Raw genomic sequence first — 19854 nt, forward strand, 5'->3', positions numbered from 1 at the left:
AAAGGAGTGCACCAGATACTTCAAAGTGTTGACACTTCAAAGAATACTCTGGGGTACTTCTGATGGCATCCTTTCAAAAATTTAAAACTAGATCAGTGTGTTGAGTCAAGATTTTCAGGACTCTTTAATTGTGAAGCAGATGGGTTCATGTGACTGCTAATCCAAGATGCAGAGGAACAGGAATTAATTAAATGGAACCGAATAAACTAATGAAGGATGATTGCAAATCATTAGAAAGGCACTGCAAGGAAGTGGGAGAGAGTGCTTAATGCTTAATGGATAAATATAAAAGCATAGTTCTGTTTTAGGGACTTTGAGAAACAGGAGTTTGTGGTAGCACTGATTTTAATGCTTGTTTAAGTTTCTCCAGTGTCTCTGAGGGCAGATCTAAGGAATAGGAATAGTTGAATTGATCATAATTTTTTTCTAGATTAGGTTTTGATCAGCATAGCCTCAGAAGAAAGATAAAGAGGAAAAGAAGTTGAAGTAGCTAATGAGAGAGTGGTTGACTTCATGTACTATGAAGTCTAGTTTCATCTATTTCCTGCCTCCACATCCAACTCTGATTGTTTTGAAGCAAATCTCAGAGTTATATATCACCTGTAAATAATTATTTATTTCTAAAAGATAAGAACTATATTTAACATATTTGTTAAAATTATGTTAAATATACCAAAATGCCATACAGTTATCACACTTAAAAATTCATCACTCCTTGAAATAGGAATGCTTTTACACTGTTGGTGGGAGGGTAAACTAGTTCAATCATTGTGGAAGACAGTGTGGCGATTCCTCAGGGATCTAGAACCAGAAATACCATTTGACCCAGCCATCCCATTACTGAGTATATACCCAAAGGATTATAAATCATGTTACTATAAAGAAACATGCACACGTGTGTTTATTACGGCACTATTTGCAATAGCAAAGACTTGGAACCAATCCAAATGTCCATCAGTGAAAGACTGGATTAAGAAAATGTGGCACATATACACCATGGAATACTATGCAGCCATAAAAAAGGATGAGTTCATGTCCTTTGTAGCGACATGGATGAAGCTGGAAACCATCATTCTGAGCAAACTATCGCAAGGACAGAAAACCAAACACTGCATGCTCTCACTCATAGGTGGGAATTGAACAATGAGAACACTCGGACACAGAGTGGGGAACATCACACACTGGGGCCTGTCATGGGGTGGGGGGAGGGGGGAGGGATAGGATTAGGAGAAATACCTAATGTAAATGATGAGTTAATGGGTGCAGCAAACCAACATGGCACATGTATACATATGTGACAAACCTGCACGGTGTGCACATGCATCCTAGAACTTAAAGTATAATAAAAAAATTCATCACTCCTTAAAATTACCAAATATCTAATGTTGAATTTCCAGTTATCTCATAAATACTATAATATTCTTTTAGCAACTGTTTGTTTGAATCAGGATCCAAATAAGGTCCCCACATTAGGACTGAATGGTAAACTATTGTCTGTTTTAATTTGTAAATTTCTTCTCCATTTTTCCCTTTTGTAATGTATTTATTGAAGAAACTAGGTCATTTGTCTTATAAAATTTTCTAAGGTCTGAATTTTGATGATTGCGTCTCAGAGATACCATTTACATTTCACTGCCCCCTGCATTTCCCATAAATAGGTAGTTGTATCCAAAGGCTTGATCAGATTCATGTATGACTTTTCTTAGGAGGAGTAGGAATACTTCATTGGGTGATGTAGCATTGTTCCATCAGGGGCCTATTGTATGTGTGGCTGTTTCTTTTTGAGATGTTTGTAGCAGTTGATGTAAAATGTGTAGATGCATTAATTAATTTGGGTTGCAAAATGGTAATATCCTAATTGTAACATTCCTTCTTAATTTATTATCTGGACTACTTCTATAAAGGGAAACTTCACCTGATCAACTATTTGGTTACTATAAGATACATATTATATTCAGGAGAGGCAAGGCAAGTGTTGAGTTTTTTCCTTTACCAAGTTTCAAAATGGTGTTGTTCACTAGCAGCTTCCAATGGTGACCAATTTATTTACTTAAACCTTCATTATGATTAGAATGATTGATATGTTTCCGTCCCTGACAGTTATTATCTTTATGGGTGCTCAAATTGTTCCTCTTTGACCTGTAGTAGTCTGTTCAAGTTGGCTCCTGAGTTTTTTGACATGGCCCCCAGTAGTCTAATAATAGCTTCTTTATTTCTAATATGACAAGGTGTTCCAGGCTCATCTTGTACCTTTTCTGCCCAAAACCTTGAATTTCAGCAAGTGACACTGCTTCAGTTTAGAGGGAATGGTTTTTTCAAGACTACAATCAGGGTACTAGGAGTGCTCTTTGTTTCTGGGATGATCATTATTTTTAGGTGTTTTCAGTAGACAGAGTTAAAGTTAAGAACTTATTTAAAAGATAAAATACTTTATGAGTTCATACTGACACTTAAAATTCAAATCCCAGAACACAAGTTTCAAATTAACCTCTTTGATCTTACTTCTGTATCTGTTTTCTCCAATGTTGTGAATCTCAATTCTCAGTCACCAGGAATGACATAAATAAGAGATGTGTGAATTTCTTTTTCTGTGACTGCATTGTTCATTTCTCTAGTCCATTTATAAAGGGTAGTTATTCTTCCCTTTGTTAAAAGCACTTTTATATGTTAGGCGTGTTAACCTTTTGTTGAAAATTGTTTTTCCAATTTTGCCATTATTTTTTCTTTGCTTATGGAGCGTCTTTTGTCATGCAAATTAAAAATATATAATAAAATTTATCTACCTTTTCTCTTTTTGCTTTTAGATTTCAAGTCATAGTTAGGAAATTTTTTCCTATTCCTAAGTTATAATGTAATTTACCCATATATCTTTTCGTATATGTATGTTTTCATTTTTTACACTGAAATCTTTTTATCTATGTAAAGTTTGCTTTATTGTATGGTTTGAGGAATAGATATAATGTTTTCTTTCCCCCATGTGGCTTTTTAGTTATTCTTATGCCAATTATTAAGAGGTTTATATTTTCTTTACTGACTTCAACTGCAGCCTGAATCGAAAGCTGTAGGTGCCCTGTCTGTACCCCTTTACCCTTATCACTTCAGTGCATGTCCACAGGACTTCCAATTACCATCAACTTCCTTTCTTTACCTAAGGTGTTTTCTCTTGCTACCAGAACCTGCTTTGCCCATACATGGTGGGCTAGAAGTACTTGGAAACACACCGGTAAAGCAGCCTACAACTAATGACTAATAAAAGTTGATTACAAAATAAGCCTTAGGAGGGATAACCCTGAGGCATGCGTTCTGCCCAGAATAACTAGCAGAAGTAAGCTCTAAATACACACAGAGATAACTTCCTTGATGATAAACCCTTTATTGGCTACCTTTTTTGTTTGTTTGTTTCAATTCCCCACTCTCTTGTTGGTATTTCCTAGGATCACTACACAAATAAACTGTACTCTAAATCCCCATTTCAGGAGCTCCTTCTGGGGAAACCCAAACTAAGACACTTAGTTTATCATATACTATATTTGCATATTGTAATCGAATTTTCTACTATTTTCCATTAGTCTGTATGTTTTTTCATGCTCCAACACCATATTGTTTTAGTTATAGAAGCTTTATAATGAGTGTTAAAATCAGGCACTAACAGCTTCTCCTTGCTCTTTTGTCTCAGGGTTTCCCTAGCTATGCTTCAATTGTTTGTTTTTTTTTCTGTGAACTTTGTAATTACCTTTTCAAGCTTCAGGAAAAAAAAATTATATTGAGAATGCATTAAATTAATGATTTTCAAGTAATTGAATTATTATGATTTTCTTTCTTCCTATCTGTATTAGTCAGCTTGGGCTGCTATAACAAAATACCATAAACTGAGTGGCTTAAACAACAGACGTGTATTTCTCCCAGTTCTGGAGACTGGGAAGTCTGAAATCAAAGTGACAGCTGATTCAGTTACTAGTGAGGGCCACCTTCCTGATCTGCAGGAACTGCCTTCTTTCTGTGTTCTCGTTTGGTGTAGGGAGTTTCCTCTTCTTATAAAGCTGCTGCTCATTCCATCATGAGGGCTCTACCATTATGATCCCATGTTACTCTAATTACTTCCCAAAGACCCCATCTCTAAACACCATTACATTTCGGATTTGGGCTTTGACTATGAATTTTGGGGGAACACAGTTTAGTCCATAGCATTCTGCCTCCAGTCTTCCAAAATTTATATTTATGTCTTTCTCACATGCAAAATGCATTCATTCCATCCTAACAACCCCAGAAGTCTTAACTCATTCCTGTATCAGCTCTAAAGTCCAAAGTCTCATCTAAATATCACCTAAATCAGTTATGGGTAAAATTTAAGGTACAAGTGAATCTGAGGCATAATTTCCCTCCAGCTGTGAGCCTGCAAAACTAAATAATTTATGTGCTTTCAAAATAAGTGGTGAGACAGGCATGGGATAGATATTCCCATTTCAAAGGGAGATATGGGAGGAAAGAAAGGCATGATGGGTTCCAAGCAAGCCCAAAATTTAACAATGTAAATTCTATTAGATCTTAAGGCTTGAGAATAATCCTCCTTGGTTCAATGTTTTGCCTTCCAGACCCACCAGGGCTGTAGTCCTGCTTACTAGTCTCTGCTCAGTAGAGGTCATGCTCTCAAAGTTCTGGGTTACCACAATCCCAAGGCTCCACAAGGTGGTCCTGGCCCCAGATTTATCTCAGTTTTCAAACTTACTTGAACAAAATTATGCAAAGTAGTTACATGATTTAAAAAGAGTTCCTTTATTTTAGTTTATTTCTCTTTTGTAATTTCTAATTTTGTATATTTCAGCTTTCTCTCTTTCATATTTGATTTGATTAACTGTGTCATGTGCTAGCATATTTTGTGACTTTTTAAAAAGAATTACATTTAGGATTTATTTATTATTTCTACCATTTTTATTCGAACTCATTGATTTCTGCTTCACATTAGTTAAGTTTTTCCATTTCCTCTTAGTTTACTTCGTTTTTGTTTTCTTGCTTTCCTTTTAACTTTTATTTCAGATTTAGTGGTACATGTACATGTTTGTTACATAGGTAAATTGTATGTTCCAGGGGTTTGATGTACAAATTATTGCATCACTCAGGTAATCAGCAGAGTACCTGATAAGTAGTTTTTCAATCATCTCTCCTCTCACTCTCCACCCTCAAGTAGGCCCGTGTCTGTTGTCACCTTCTTTATGTAAATATGTACTGAATGTTATGTTCCCCCTAGTAAGTGAGAACATGAAGTATTTTGTTTTCTGTTTCTGCATTAGTTCACTTAGGATAATGGACTCCAGCTCCATCCGTGTTGCTGTAACAGAAATGATCTAATCTTTTTTATGGCTGCATAGTATTCCATAATGTATGTGTACCACATTTTCTTCATCCAGTCTACCATTGATGGACATTTAGGCTGATTCCATGTCTTTGCTATTGCGAATATTGCTGCAATGAACATAAGCGTACATGTGTCTTTATGGTAGGACAATTTATATTCCTTTGGGTATATACCCAATAATGGAATGGTGGAGTTTAATAATAATTATGTTTTAAGTTCTTTGAGAAATCGCCAAACTGCTTTCCACAGTAGCTGAACTAATTTACATTCCCACCAGAAGTGTATAAGCTTTTTGAATCTGAGTGCTCCTGTGTTTGGTGTGTATATATTTAGGATAGTTAGGTCTTCTTGTTATGTAATGTCTTTGTTTGTATTCTTTGATCTTTGCTGATTTAAAGTCTGTTTTGTCTCAAATTAGAATAGCACCCCCTGCTTTTTTCTGTTTTCCACTTTCTTGTTGGATTTTTCTTCATCCCTTTACTTTGAGCCTATGGATATCATTGCATGTATGATGGGTCTCTTGAAGGCACTATACTGTTGGTTCTTGCTTTTTTATCCAACTTGCTACTCTGTGCCTTTCACTGGGGACTTTTAGATCATTTACATTCAAAGTTAGCATAGATATATGTGAATTTGATCCTGCCAGCCTATTTTTAGCTGGTTATTATGCATACTTGTTTGTGTGACTGCCTTATAGTTTCAATGAACTATGTACTTAAGTATATTTTTGTAGTGGCTAGAAACAGCCTTTCTTTTCCATAGTTAGCACTTCCTTCAGGACCTCATAAAGCATGTCTGGTGGTAACAAATTCCCTTAACATTTGTTTGTCTAAAAATGATTTTGTTTCTCCTTCACTTATAAATCTTAGTTTGGTGGATATAAGATTCTTGGTTGAAAGTTGTTTTCTTTAAGAATGCAGAGCCCCTTTTGGCTCTCTGACTAGCATCATGGCAGTTGGCAAGAACAAGCGCATTATGAAAGGTGGCAAAAAGGGAGCCAAGAAGAAAGTGGTTGATCCATTTTCTAAGAAAGATTGGTATGATGTGAAAGCACCTGCTATGTTCAATATAAGAAATATTGGAAAGATGCTCGTCACCAGGACCCAAGGAACCAAAATTGCAATTGATGGTCTCAAGGGTTGTGTGTTTGAAGTGAGTCTTGCTGATTTGCAGAATGATGAAGTTGCATTTAGAAAATTCAAGCTGATTACTGAAGATGTTCAGGGTAAAAATTGCCTGACTAACTTCCATGGCATGGATCTTACCCGTGACAAAATGTGTTCCATGGTCAAAAAATGGCAGACAATGATTGAAGCTCATGTTGATGTCAAGACTACCGATGGTTACTTGCTTCATCTTTTCTGTGTTGGTTTTACTAAAAAATGTAACAATCAGATATGGAAGACCTTTTATGCTCAGCACCAACAGGTCCGCCAAATCCAGAAGAAGATGATGGAAATCATGACCCGAGAGGTGCAGACAAATGACTTGAAAGAAGTGGTCAATAAATTGATTCCAGACAGCATTGGAAAAGACGTAGAAAAGGCTTGCCAATCTATTTATCCTCTTCATGATGTCTTAGTTAGAAAAGTAAAAATTCTGAAGAAGCCCAAGTTTGAATTGGGAAAGCTCATGGAGCTTCATGGTGAAGGCAGTAGTTCTGGAAAAGCCACTGGGGACGAGACAGGTGCTAAAGTTGAACGAGTTGATGGATATGAACCACCAGTCCAAGAATCTGTTTAAAGTTCAGACTTCAAATAGTGGCAAATAAAAAGTGTTATTTGTAAAAAAAAAAAAATGCAGAATATAGGATTCTAATCTCTTCTGGCTTATAGTGTTTCTGCTGAAAGGTCTGCTGTTAGCCTGAGAAGTTTCCTTTGTAGTAGGCCTTCTCCCTCTTTCTAGCTGCCTTTAACATTTTTTCTTTCATTTTGGCCTCAGAGAATCTGTTTACTATGTGTCTTGGGGATGGTCTTCTTGTGTAGTATTTCACAGGAATCCCTGCATTTCCTGAATTTAAGTGTTGGCATCTCTAATGAGGTTGGAGAAGTTTTCATGAATGATATCCTGAAATATGTTCTTCAAGTTGCTTGCTTTCTCTCCCCCTCTTTCAGGGACACCAATGAGTCATAGAGTTGGTTGCGTTACACAATCTCATGTTTCTCAGAGGTTTTATACATTCTTCTTTATTTTTTCTTTATTTTTGTCTAAGTTATTTTAGAAAGCCAGTCTTTGAACTCTGAGATACTTTCCTCACATTTGCTGATTCTGCTATTAATACTTGTGATTGTATTCTGAAATTCCTGAAGTGAGTTTTTAAGCTCTATGGGATCAGTTTGGTTCTTTCTTAAAACAACCATTTTGTCTTTTATCTTATATTATTTTACTGAATTCCTTAGAATCATGGGTTTGGGTTTTGACTTTATCCTGAATCTTGATAATCTTTGTTTCTGTTTATATTCTTACTAATATTTGTGCCATTTCAGCCTGGTTAAGAACCATTGTTGGGTTACTAGTGCAGTTGTTTGGATTTCAGAAGACACTCTGGCTTCTTGAGTTGCCAATATTCTCACACTAGTACTTTCTCATTTTTGTGGGCTAATGTTCCTTCAGTCTTTGAAGTTGCTGTCTTTTTTTTTTTTAATTTTGTTTGGTGTCCTTGGACGTTTGATTGTGGTATAAGATGTGTTTAGTCAACTGGCTTCATTTATGCAAGATTTTAGGGAACCAAGGCTCAGCTCAAAACTCCTCGACTGTGTGCTCTAACTCTGCAGGCCTGGTATTGAGATCCCAGCTTTGTTCTCTGGCTCTTCAGGTTAGTGGCCTGTTGCACTGGCGGGGCCAAGGTGTTCCTGGACTGCTGGTTACAAAGCTCTAATGTGTGGTATCAGCCAAAATGCTTCATTGGGCAGTGCCAGTGGGATCTGTGCTCATATGCATGTGCTAGCAACAGCAATGTGGTAGGGTGCATGCTTGTCAACTGTGCTGGTGGGCATGGTGGTGCTGGCCTCCATGTGGGCATTCACAGTGATGGCAGTGGTGGTTCAGCACATGGTGGGGTGGGGCTCTAGCATAGTGCATGTGTTCACCCTGGTGATGGTGTCAGCTTGGTGTAGGGAGCTGGTGGGTTCAGGGCAGGTGCTCTCCATGCACCCATTCATGCTGGTGGCAGTGGTGGTACAGGGTGGGGTGAAGGGCCCCTGGGTTCCGTGTGCAGATTCATATTAGTAGCAGTGTCAGTGTGGGAGTGAGGCACTGATGGCCATGGGGCTAGAGCTCTCCAACAGTCAGGCACACTCTGCCAGCACAGGAGCTATAATATAGGCCCTCAGGAGGCACCCAGGCTCAGTATCTGAGGCTGCACTGCAAGCAACCATGTTCAGGCTGGGGCCCTAGGAGAGGCCAGCAGACAGGGTTGTGCACAGGTTGGACCTGCCCCATCTCATGTAACAGATTTTCCTGCTTTGTTCAAGTCCAACAGTTCCCCTGAAGCTAAAGTCTCTGAGGGGAACAAGACTAGCTTTAGGGGATGGGCGTCCCTAGCTGTGCTTCACTACAGATGCTCCCACACCAAGACCCCTGGGTTCTACATCAGCTGGAGTTCTGTCCCTACCACCTCCTTAAGCAAATCTGCCTGCCAGCTCTAGTGTCTGTGGGGGTTGTGGGATCTCCGGCTGTCAAGATTCTAGATATCCGTGGGGAGAATCTGCCATTTCTTGCCTGCTCAACTCACCCCTTCCCCAGGAGTCACTGAGGGCCAGGAATGAGTCCTGATGTGTTCTAGCCCCATGCAGGGTTTCTAGCTTCTTCCTGCTTTAGAACAACACCTGTGTCTTTCTTTCATCCACTCTTAATGCATTCCCTCCAAATCTCTGCTTAGGGTGTGCCAGTCTTCCCGTTGTTCTTCCAGATGTTTCTCCTGGTTGTATCTAGTCGGCCATCTTATCTGTCTTTTCTAGCCTTTTGAAAAGTGTTTAATTTATTTTTAATTTTTATTGATGTTGGTGTTTTTATATAGGTATTTAATATTATAAAATTTCATCTGATATCTGGTTAGCCATATAACATAGGGTTCGATATTTCATGTTTTCTTTATTATTAAATTTAATACATTATGTCATTTTACTTTCTATTTCCCACTTGACTAAAAGGTTGTTTAGTACTATGTTTTGTCTTAATTTTCTAGGTAGAAAAACCATTTTTTGGTGGTGGGATGACTGTTAATTTCTTGTTTTATTGCATTATAGTCAAAGAATGCAGTTTGTATAATATTTATTCTTAGAAATTTATTGAGATTTTCTTTGGGGCTAAAATATGGGTAGTTTTGTGAATGATTTATGGTCATTTAAAAAGAAAGTACAGTTTCTATGAGTGTGGTTTATGAGTTGAAGTTATATTACATATATTTTATTGATTATCCTGTTTAGTTGTTCTGCATTGTTACTATATTTTCCACTTGATATGTACTGAACAGAATGAGGTGTGTCAAAGTCCTCTATTATTAATTCTTATTTCTATTACTTCTTGTATCCCTTATAGTTTCTGTTTTATTAAATTGTTGCTCCTATTGTGTGTACAAATAATAATAGTAGTAATAATAAAGATAATTATCATAACATTGTGAATTTTAGTTACATTTTAAAGCATCCTTGTTCTTTTTGAGGCTTTTTGTTCTGAATTAGGTGTCAAAATTGTGAGTCTTGCTTTGTTATTTTATTTCTATTTACCTGATATCACTCCATATGTCCTTATTTGTTGTTTTCTGCCTTTCCCTCTCTATCCTTTCCTTGTGGTGTTCCAATTTTGTGTATATAGATTGGAATAATCCTACCATTCAGTGATACTCTCTTCAGTTTTAAAAGTTTTTTTCTCTATGTTTTATTTTTATAGTTTCTATAGCTGTGTAATTAAGGTTTTACTGGGTTTTCCCTCCCTGCACTTCAGCTTGGAAACACTGAAGGCTGTATGCTGCATTTGTCAAAACTCCTAGAACTCTACACCATAAACAAACAACTTTTTTGTATATAAATTGTAGTGGAAATTATAGGGCTCATCTTATTTGTTTTCCTTCTCTGAGGGATCACGGTCTTTTGTTGCCTGATGCCTCAAATCTTGGAAACTATTGTTTAATACACTTTGATTATTGATTTAGTTGTTTCATGTAGGAGAGTAAATCTCCTTTCTGTTACTTCATCTTGGCCCAAAATGGAAATTCTCTATGTACATTTCAAAATCAGCTTGATGGTATCTGCAAAACCTTGCTGGAATTTTGATCAATTACATTGAATCTAAAGATCAATTTGGGAAAATTGACATCTTACCACCAGTATTGAGTCTCCCAATATAAACTTGGTAAAGCTATCCTTACATTTGTATCTTCTTAGATTTCTTTCAAGTCTTTTGTAGTTTTCAACATATATATATATATTATACAACACGCATGTGCATGTGTGTATATATATATGTTTGTGTGTATATATATATATATGCACACACACACATTCTGCACACATGTTTAAAAGGTTTACTCCCAAGTAGTTCATTTTTGGATAATTCTCTATTGCACTGTACTTAAGGAAAGAAACTGGATTTAAAAGGCTAAATTCTGTATGATCCTTTTTATTTGATATTTTGGAAAGGCAAAATATAGTGATGGAGAACAGATCTGACAAGGGCTAAGGGTGGGTGGAGAATTTGACCATAAAAAGTAACACAGGGAAATATTTTGGTACGTTACTTAACTGTTCAGTACCTTGGCTGTGGTGGTGGTTCCACGATTCTCTGCATTTGTCACAACTCATAGAAAAATACACCAAAAAGAAAAAAAAAGTCTATATGTCAATTAAAAAAAAAAAACTCTCTGGTGAACATTTGTTTCAGCAGGCCATCAATACAGTTAGGTTCATAGTGTAAGTTCTGTCGTCACACTTTTTGGATAGTGGTGTCAATATTCAGTTTAGTAATAAAAGCTTTTGCTTATGCCAATTTGGGTTTCTATCACGTTTACGCAGCTTTGAAATAACCCCAGGCCTTTTGCAGGTTTATAAACAGTATTAGAAGATCCTCGCTTCAGCTGTCTCCCCTCCTACTCTCTTCAGCCTGAAGAATTTTCTTTTCCTTGTTCTCTGGCCAGAAAGACATTATTTCTCTCAGAGTTTTAGCTTCCTGAGATGCTGCTGGGCTGTTCTGCAAATGGGGCAACCCATATGAGTCAAAGATATAAGATAAAAGCAAAAAAAAAAAAATGGAATGACTCCCTATATATGGATTATTTATTCACTTTGACACTTCCCAGTTTGCTTGTTTTTGTTTACTTTCCAGGTTCTTCATATAGTTGCTTTTTGTTGTTGTTTCAAATTTTTCACTTACATTCAGCAGGAGAAACAGGATATATTGGGCTTATGTTTAAAAATTCTTCTTTGTGACTCCTTCCATGTGAATGTAGGATTTTATTTGCCATCTCCTATATATGTCACTTTCTCTTAAATATTTCTTGTCCCTTTTTTATTCAGAAGTTGTTTACTTAGCTTCTGACTTTCTCCTTAAAAACTGGAATTCTTCAATGAGAACACATGGACACAGGGAAGGGAACATCACACACCAGGGCTTGTCAGGGGGTGGGGGGCTAGGGGAGGGATAGCATTAGGAGAAACAACTAATGTAGATGATTAATTGAAGGGTGCAGCAAACCACCATGGCACGTGTATACCTATGTAATGAACCTACATGTTCAACACATGCACCCCAGAACTTAAAGTATAATAAAAAAGGAAAAAAAGAAAATAAACTGGAGTTCTTCTAATGCTTATATATTTAACTTTTTTTATAGTATTAAGAACCTCTGAATTTTCAAAGCCTGTAGTTATTTGAAACAGTATGCAGAAAATTACATAGGTCAAAAAGCACTGACTTTTATATAAGGCAAGAATGTATTAAGAATTATGTTATTTGATATAAGAATCAGTGATGTATTTACTAAGATTTTCCTAAAGTTAAACTGTGTATCTAAGCCACATAAGTGCTTAGTAAGTTATGATGGCACTGAAATAAATATTTAAGATTATTTTTACTCTGAAAACACAGCGACTTCTAATTTTCATTGAAAACTTAAAAATTAGTAAAGTAAAAATCTTCCTACTTTTTACCTTCTATTTCTCAATATCACTTATGCGTTTCTTCTAATTTTGAATTGATTTTTGAAATACTTTTGATTAATTTCTAATTCTTTTCTGAGTTATATTGTCTCATTTTTCTGAGTTGTCTTATTTTTATTTTATATTTTATATAATTTTCTTAATGTATTTTAGCTTATCTTGAAATATTAGATTATAATTTTAATCTATTTTGTGGGAATGTCTTTCTGATATACTTTTTTCTGTTAGTTCTTATTCTGTTTTTCATATTCACTCTTTATTTCTCTCTAGCAATCTTGTATGAGATTCATCCACAATACTTTTCTGTTGCTTGTTTCAATATGCCATTATTTTTTCGAGCTTTCAATAGGAAGGGTGGGTAGCAAGAGCTTTTCTAGCTTCAGAGCTGTAGAGTTCCTTCTGTTGTTTTCACAAAATTATTTTTGAAAATGGCCCTTTCTTTGAAAACTTCTGCTTCTTTACTCTAACCTCAATTTAGTTTAGACTTTCTCTCTTTCGCTCAGTTTGGAGATTCTTCTGTCTTTGGAATATCTCCTGGTCAATTTTGGGGATTTTACTCAATGTGGGCCTTGTCCTGGGAGTTTCAGATGATTATTTTCAAGAATTGTTAGGGCGCAGACTGTTTCAACTCCTTCAACCTTTTTACGGATCACTTAACTCCCCTGAAAATTGGAAGCATTCCCAGTCTCAGCTGCTATTCTCAAATTAGTTTACTAAAATTTCCAGTGAGTAATTGTTTGCTGCTTTGGGGCTTTCTAGTTCCCATATGTGTTAGCTGCTGTGTCACTTCCTGCTATGGTTTGGACATTTGACCCTCCAAACCTCATGTGGAGATTTGATTCCCAATATTGGAAGTAGGACCTAGTGGGAGGTGTTCGGGTCATGGAAGCAAATCCCTCATAAATAGATTAAAGGACCTCAGAGTTGAAGGCAAACTAGATGAGTGAGTTTTTGCTCTGTTAGTTTCTTTCAGAGCTGGTTGTTAAAAAGTGCCTGGCATCCTCCCTCCCTTCTCTTGCTCTCGCTTCCCACCACGTGATCTCTACACACCTGCTCCCCTTTGTCTTCCACCAAGAGTGGAAGCAGCCTGAGGCCCTCACCAGATGCCAATACCTTATTTCTCATACAATCTGGAAAACCATGAGCCTAATAAACTTATTTTCATTATAAATTACTCAGTTTTAGGTATTCCTTTATATCAACACAAACAGACTATTAGTTCCTAGCAGAGCCGATTTTTAAAAAGAACCTGGTCACTCCCTCCCTTCTCTCTCACTTCTGTTAAAAGAAAACTTCAGACAAGTTGAAATTAATGGAGTTTAATTGAGTGAGGAAAAGAAACGATTCACAAATCAGGCAGCCTCCAGAATCACAGCAGATTCAGAGAGATTCCAGGGTGCCTTGTGGTCAGAACAAATTTACAGACAAAAAAGTAAAGTGATGTACAGAAACAGTGAGATTGGTTACAGCTCGGTGTTTGCCTTACTTGAACGTAGTTTAAACACTCAGCAGTCTATGAGTGATTGAAGTATGGCCACTGGGATTGGCCAACACTCAGCTATTATAACAGATCCATACTATTAAGTTAGGTTTTCAATTCTGTCTGCTTATTAAGCTGGGTTATGGTTCATCCACAAGCACTCAATTATAGAAGTATGGAGTCCTTCTCAGGCCATATTTAGTTCCCTTTAACAATTCCCCACTTTTGGTCAATTTATAGAGATTGGCCAAAAGTTTAGGCATTGATGCCACTCTCTGCCACCATCATAAAAACTTATTTGGTCTCAGTGTGGAATTCATTAGTCTTCTTTAGTTTCAGTTTGGAGTCTCACAAGTCTTCTTTGGTGTTAATATGAAATTCACAAGTCACAGCTAAATGATTCTTTAGGTTCTTGCTGACCTAGTTGGAGTGAGACCATCCAACTCTCAATGGATGGCTGTATACAAAACATTTAAGACTTGAGAGGATACAGCATGACGGGGGACTATCATTATGACTATCAAGAGGATACTATCAAAATGCCAAGGCGTACTCCTTAATAAGAGTTCTTATGAAACAAACCAAACCAAATTAGCCAAGGTAAGGTTCAGACAATATAGGTAGTTTAACAGTATTAGGGTCTAATTTGTCAGAGTCTTCCTTTGTAGTATGATAATGATTAAGGACCATAGTTCGCTGTAAAGTAGCTTGACTTAAAGAGGTACTCATTTTCATTGTTACCTTGGTAATACAAGTCATAATAACTTGGAAACCTACTAAAAAAAATATAAACATCAGAAACCCTTGGAAAACACAAGCTTGCCATCCACCACTTAGGATGCCTGCAAACCAACTGTTAGTTGCTCCTATAAACACATCATGGGTTCCTTTCTCTTGAGAGATTTTTTAAATGTATTTGGTGGCAGTGTCTAAGGAAACAGCAGTATCAGCCACCATTTTAATTAACCTTTCTGTAGTAACGAAATCAGGGGAGAGATAAGTATAACATTCAGTTTTGTTGAAGAACAAACATAGGCCTCCAGCTTGAGCAAAAGAAAGATCTAAAGCTGCATGATGTTTCATTAAGTGTTTTTGTTGAATATGTATGTTGTCATCTACCTTTCTAAGAGTAACTTCTACATGTCTGAAACCCTGGGAGGTTTAATTGATTACAAAATCCAAGAATTTTCCCACTTTACAAATTAGCTTTAAATTCTACACAACTGGTACCCCACTACCACCAAGAGTGAGCCCCCAGGAACCCCAATGGAAATTTTCCTCAGTAGAAGCTTGCTTATCCTCATCTATTTCAAGGCTAGTGCTTATTTCAGTTATTGATTGTTTTGGCCTCCAATTATAAGGGCTACCATGAGAATTTTCAGGGGAAACTATTCGAAAGGCAGGAGCAATCCAGGCCAAATAACATGAACCAAACCAACGAGGGGGCAGAATAGAATATGCAGATTCTCCAGAGACCCAATATAGACCCTCAGGGGTTGGAAAATAGGGTCACCTAGTTGCATTTGAGCAGGAATCTTTCAGGTATGTTCGACCATAAATCCGCATAGTTCCTGAACAATGTTCAGTGGGAAATTTACTTTCTGCTGCCCCTTTATAGCAGGTTCTAAGAGTGTATAACCACATCTAGTAAAAAGAGACCAAACTGGATTTAATCCGGTTACATTATACAAGCGATCACTTGTACCAACATAAGTAATTCCCAAATCTTGAGTGCATGATGCCTGGAAGCACAATATATCTTTTGCAGACATCACTTGGATTGGTTTTTTATATTTGGTAATGATCGAGTTATCAATTGAAAAAGTTAAAGTGTTGTTTTCAGTGAGTGTAGGAAAGCAAGTCGCAGTGATGTTTAGAATATCAAGAATAAATTTCCATTCTTCCCTTGGAGTTTCAGGGTGATTCTCATTGGGAACACAGAGGGGCATTGGCACCAGGGGAATCGTTTCCTGATTTTTTGGCATTAGCCCACAAACCCAACAATTACTCTGCTTTTGTGCTAGAGCATAAGCTTGAGCTAGAGCCATCCACTGATTATGGTCCCATGGATTTTCCTATAGGGAAAAGGAAAGGATTAGGGCAAAAAATGAAGAAAACAGAAAAACACATAAGGCTTTCATGATGGTAGAGAAGTGTTGATCTGTGATCTTGATCTTGGGAAAGCTGTCTACAACTAGGATGCCATCTGCTTCTTGGGAGAGATTTTCCTAGTCAGCTTTACCTTAAAGTCTTCAACAGATGTACAGTTCCAGGAGTCTGAAGGGGCTCTTTTGAGTTGTGAGATGTGGACTCAAGGCAAAAGGCCCTGAAGCTTCACTGCAGTGTGTGTGGTGAGAAGAACTTGATATGGTCCCTTCCAACCAAGATCAAGAGCAGTCTTCCTCTGATATCATTTCCAGAAGACCCAGTCTCCTGGTTCCAGACCATGGAGGGTTTGATTGTGCTCAGTTGGTGGATCTCAAAAAGCTTCCTTTACTGGGCAGAAGTATGCTTTGGCATAATATATTAAAGCCTTGCAGTATTTAGTCATATCAGAGTTTAAGAGAGCAGAAGAAGCATGAGGTGCTATTACTGGGGACATAGGCCTTCCAGTGACTATTTCATAAGGGATCAATTTATGTTTTCTAATGGGAGTGGATATTATTGCAATTAAAGCCAAATGTAATACCTTTGGCCAAGGCAACCCAATTGATTCAGTTAACTTTGCCAATTTCAGTTTTAATATGCCACTGTGTCAGTAACATCTTATTTAACTGTTTTAAAACTAGCCCAGTAAAATGAGTTCCTCTATCATTGGAGATTTTTTAGAAGGATTCCCCATAAAGGAAAAATATTTTCAAAATTATTAATTTCATAGCTGCAATCACAGCATCAGCGTTCCTACATGGAACCAGAAAACATGCAACCAGAAAGCATGCAAACTATTACAAGAACATACAATATCCCATTGAGGGTGGCAACTGAATGAAGTCTATCTGTAAATGCTCAAATGGTCCATCAAGTGGTGGAAATATACAACCAAAGTTTTGATTGTTTTTCCAGGATTATGAGTTTGACAAGTCAAACATAGAGTATAAACCATTTTGGCAATTTTGGAACAGTCACTCCACCAGTATTTTTTCATAACTTGTATCGTTTTTTCTATTCCATGATGAGTTGTGGAATGCAGAGCTTTCAATTATGGAAGCTTCAAAGACTCAGGAAGGACCAGGCAGCTGTCCAGGCCTTCTGTGAGTCTTCACTTCACATTAAATTTACATTGTTTTAGATACCAACTTTGTTTTTCAAAATCATGTGCATCACACGGTTTGGAACTTGGCTTGGGTTAATCTTATGGAATTTATTCAGATTGCATATTTTGACAGTTTCAGCACTAGCTGATTTGGCATAAAAAATAAGCTAAAGCATTTCCTTGATATTAAGGTTCAGTTCCACACGTATGAGCTTCAATCTTAATAACAGCAATCTGCAATGGTAACAGGATAGCAGAAAGGAGCTTATCTACTTGGAGTCCATTTTTGGTGGGGGTCCCACTAGTGGTAAGAAACCCTCATAGTTTCCATATCATGCAAAAATAATATACCACTCTGAAAGCATATCTACTATCTGTACAAATATTTACTGACTTGTCCTTAGCTATATGATATGCTCAGGTAAGGGCAAAAAGCTCTGCAGGATGTGCTGACCTAAATTGAAGAAGAGTTTTCTTCTCTATTAACTCATTTTGCATGGTAACAGCATATCCAGCCTGATATTTTCCTTCTGAGTTTTTGGCATAAGACCCATCAACCAAAAGTGTTAATTCAGGATCATCCAGTGGAGTATCTTGCAAATCAACACAAGGGCCACTATTTCTGACATTACACTTACACAATTATGGTCTTCACCATCGTCAGGCAGAGGTAACAGAGTAGCAGGATTAAGTAGATTATGGTGTTTTAGATGAAGATTAGAAGATAGGAGAAGTAATTCGTAAGATGTTAGTCTACTCACTGAAAAATGCTGGGTTCAGTTGGAATTTAATAGACTTTCCCCAGTGTGTGGAACTTGCAAATTAAGTTCATTTGCTAAAACCAGATCTCATGAAGTTTCTACCAGGTTGGCCGCTGCTGCTATTGCTTTTAAACAATTAGGATATGCCTTAGTGGCTGGGCCTAATTGCAGGCTACAGTATGCAATAGGTTTATGTTTACCGCCATGTTCTTGAGCAAGGACTCCTAATGCCTGATTGTTATGCTCATGAACAAACACGTTGAAAGGTTTAGTGTAATTTGGAAGTCCTAAAGCTGGGGGCTGTTGTCAGGCCAAATTTATTAGGCTAAAAGCCTGCTCATGACTATCTTTCTGAGGTAAAGGCTCTGGTACAGGATTTTTAGTGAGCTCATACAAAGGTGAAGCTATTAAGGAAAATTTGGAACCCAGGATCTGCAATATCCTGTAAGTCCAAGAAAGCCTCTTAATTGTCTTTTGGTTGTAGATTGAGGAAAACTTTGAATAGTTTTTATCCTCTCAGGTGAGAGGGAATTCTCTTGAGCAGTAAAGTCATGTGCCAAATAGTGGACTTTTTCTTTTAAAAATTGAAGTTTGTGGGGTGGTCCTGGCAACATGTCTGAATAGGAACAGCTCCAGTCTGCAGCTCCCAGTGAGATGGACCCAGAAGATGGGCGATTTCTGCATTTCCAACTGAGGTACGTGGTTCATCTCACTGGGACTTGTTGGACAGTGGGTGCAGCCCACGGAGGGCAAGCCAAAGCAGGGCAGAGTGTCACCTCACTGGGGAAGCACAAGGGGTCTGGGGATTTCCCTTTCCTAGCCAAGGGAAGCCGTGAGAGACTGTACCAGGAGGAACAGTACACTCCTGCCCAAATACTGCTCTTTTCTCATGGTCTTCACAACCTTCAGACAAGGAGATTCCCTCTGGTGCCTGGCTTGGCAGGTCTCACACCCACAGAGCCCAGCAAGCTAAGATCCATTGGCTTGAAATTCTTGTTGCTAGTGCAGCAGTCTGAGATCAACCTGGGACACTGGAGCTAGATTGGGGGAGGAGTGTCTGCCATTGCTGAGGCTTGAGTAGGAGGTTTTATGCTCACAGTGTAAACAAAGCCTCTGGGAAATTTGAACTGGGCAGAGCCCACCGCAGCTCAGCAAGGCCAGCTGCCTCTCTAGATTTCACCTCTGTGAGCAGGGCATCTCTGAACAAAAGGCAGCAGGCCCAGACAGGGACTTATAGATAAATCTCCCATCTCCCTGGGACAGAGCACCTTGGGGAAGGGGCAGCTGTGGGCACGGCTTCAGCAGACTTAAACGTCCCTGCATGACAGCTCTGAAGAGAGCAGTGGCTCTCCCAGAACAGCGTTCAAGCTCTGATAATGGACAGACTGCCACCTCAAGTGGGTCCCTGACCCCCATGTAGCCTGACTGGGAGACACCTCCCAGTAGGGGCCAACTGACACCTCATACAGGAGAGCTCTGGCTGGCATCTGGTGGATGTCCCTCTGGGACAAAGCTTCCAGAGGAAGGATCAGGCAGCAACATTTGCTGTTATGCAGCCTCTGCTGGTGATACCCAGGCAAACAGGGTCTGGAGTGGACCTCCAGAAAACTCCAACAGACCTGCAGCAGAGAGGCCTAACTGTTAGAAGGAAAACTAACAAACAGAAAGGAATAGCATCAACATCAACACAAAGGATGTCCACACCAAAACCCCATCCATAGGTCACTAACATCAAAGACCAAAGGTAGATAAAACCACAAAGATGGGGAGAAACCAGCAGAGAAAGGCTGAAAATTCCAAAAACCAGAATGCCTCTTCTCCTCCAAAGGATCACAACTCCTTGCCAGCAATGG

At 38.1% G+C, this 19854-nt stretch overlaps 1 protein-coding gene across 1 annotated transcript; it reads left to right on the plus strand.

Moving 5' to 3' along the window:
- Positions 1–6301: 6301 nt before the first annotated feature.
- Positions 6302–7132, plus strand: LOC116811343 (small ribosomal subunit protein eS1-like). Its single transcript, XM_032756394.2, has one exon. The coding sequence runs from the start codon at positions 6302–6304 to the stop codon at positions 7094–7096; it is 795 nt and encodes a 264-aa protein (XP_032612285.1). The 3' UTR covers positions 7097–7132.
- Positions 7133–19854: the final 12722 nt, after the last annotated feature.

This window comes from Hylobates moloch, unplaced genomic scaffold (genome assembly GCF_009828535.3).
Source record: "Hylobates moloch isolate HMO894 unplaced genomic scaffold, HMol_V3 SCAFFOLD_7, whole genome shotgun sequence".
Classification (NCBI taxonomy): domain Eukaryota; kingdom Metazoa; phylum Chordata; class Mammalia; order Primates; family Hylobatidae; genus Hylobates; species Hylobates moloch.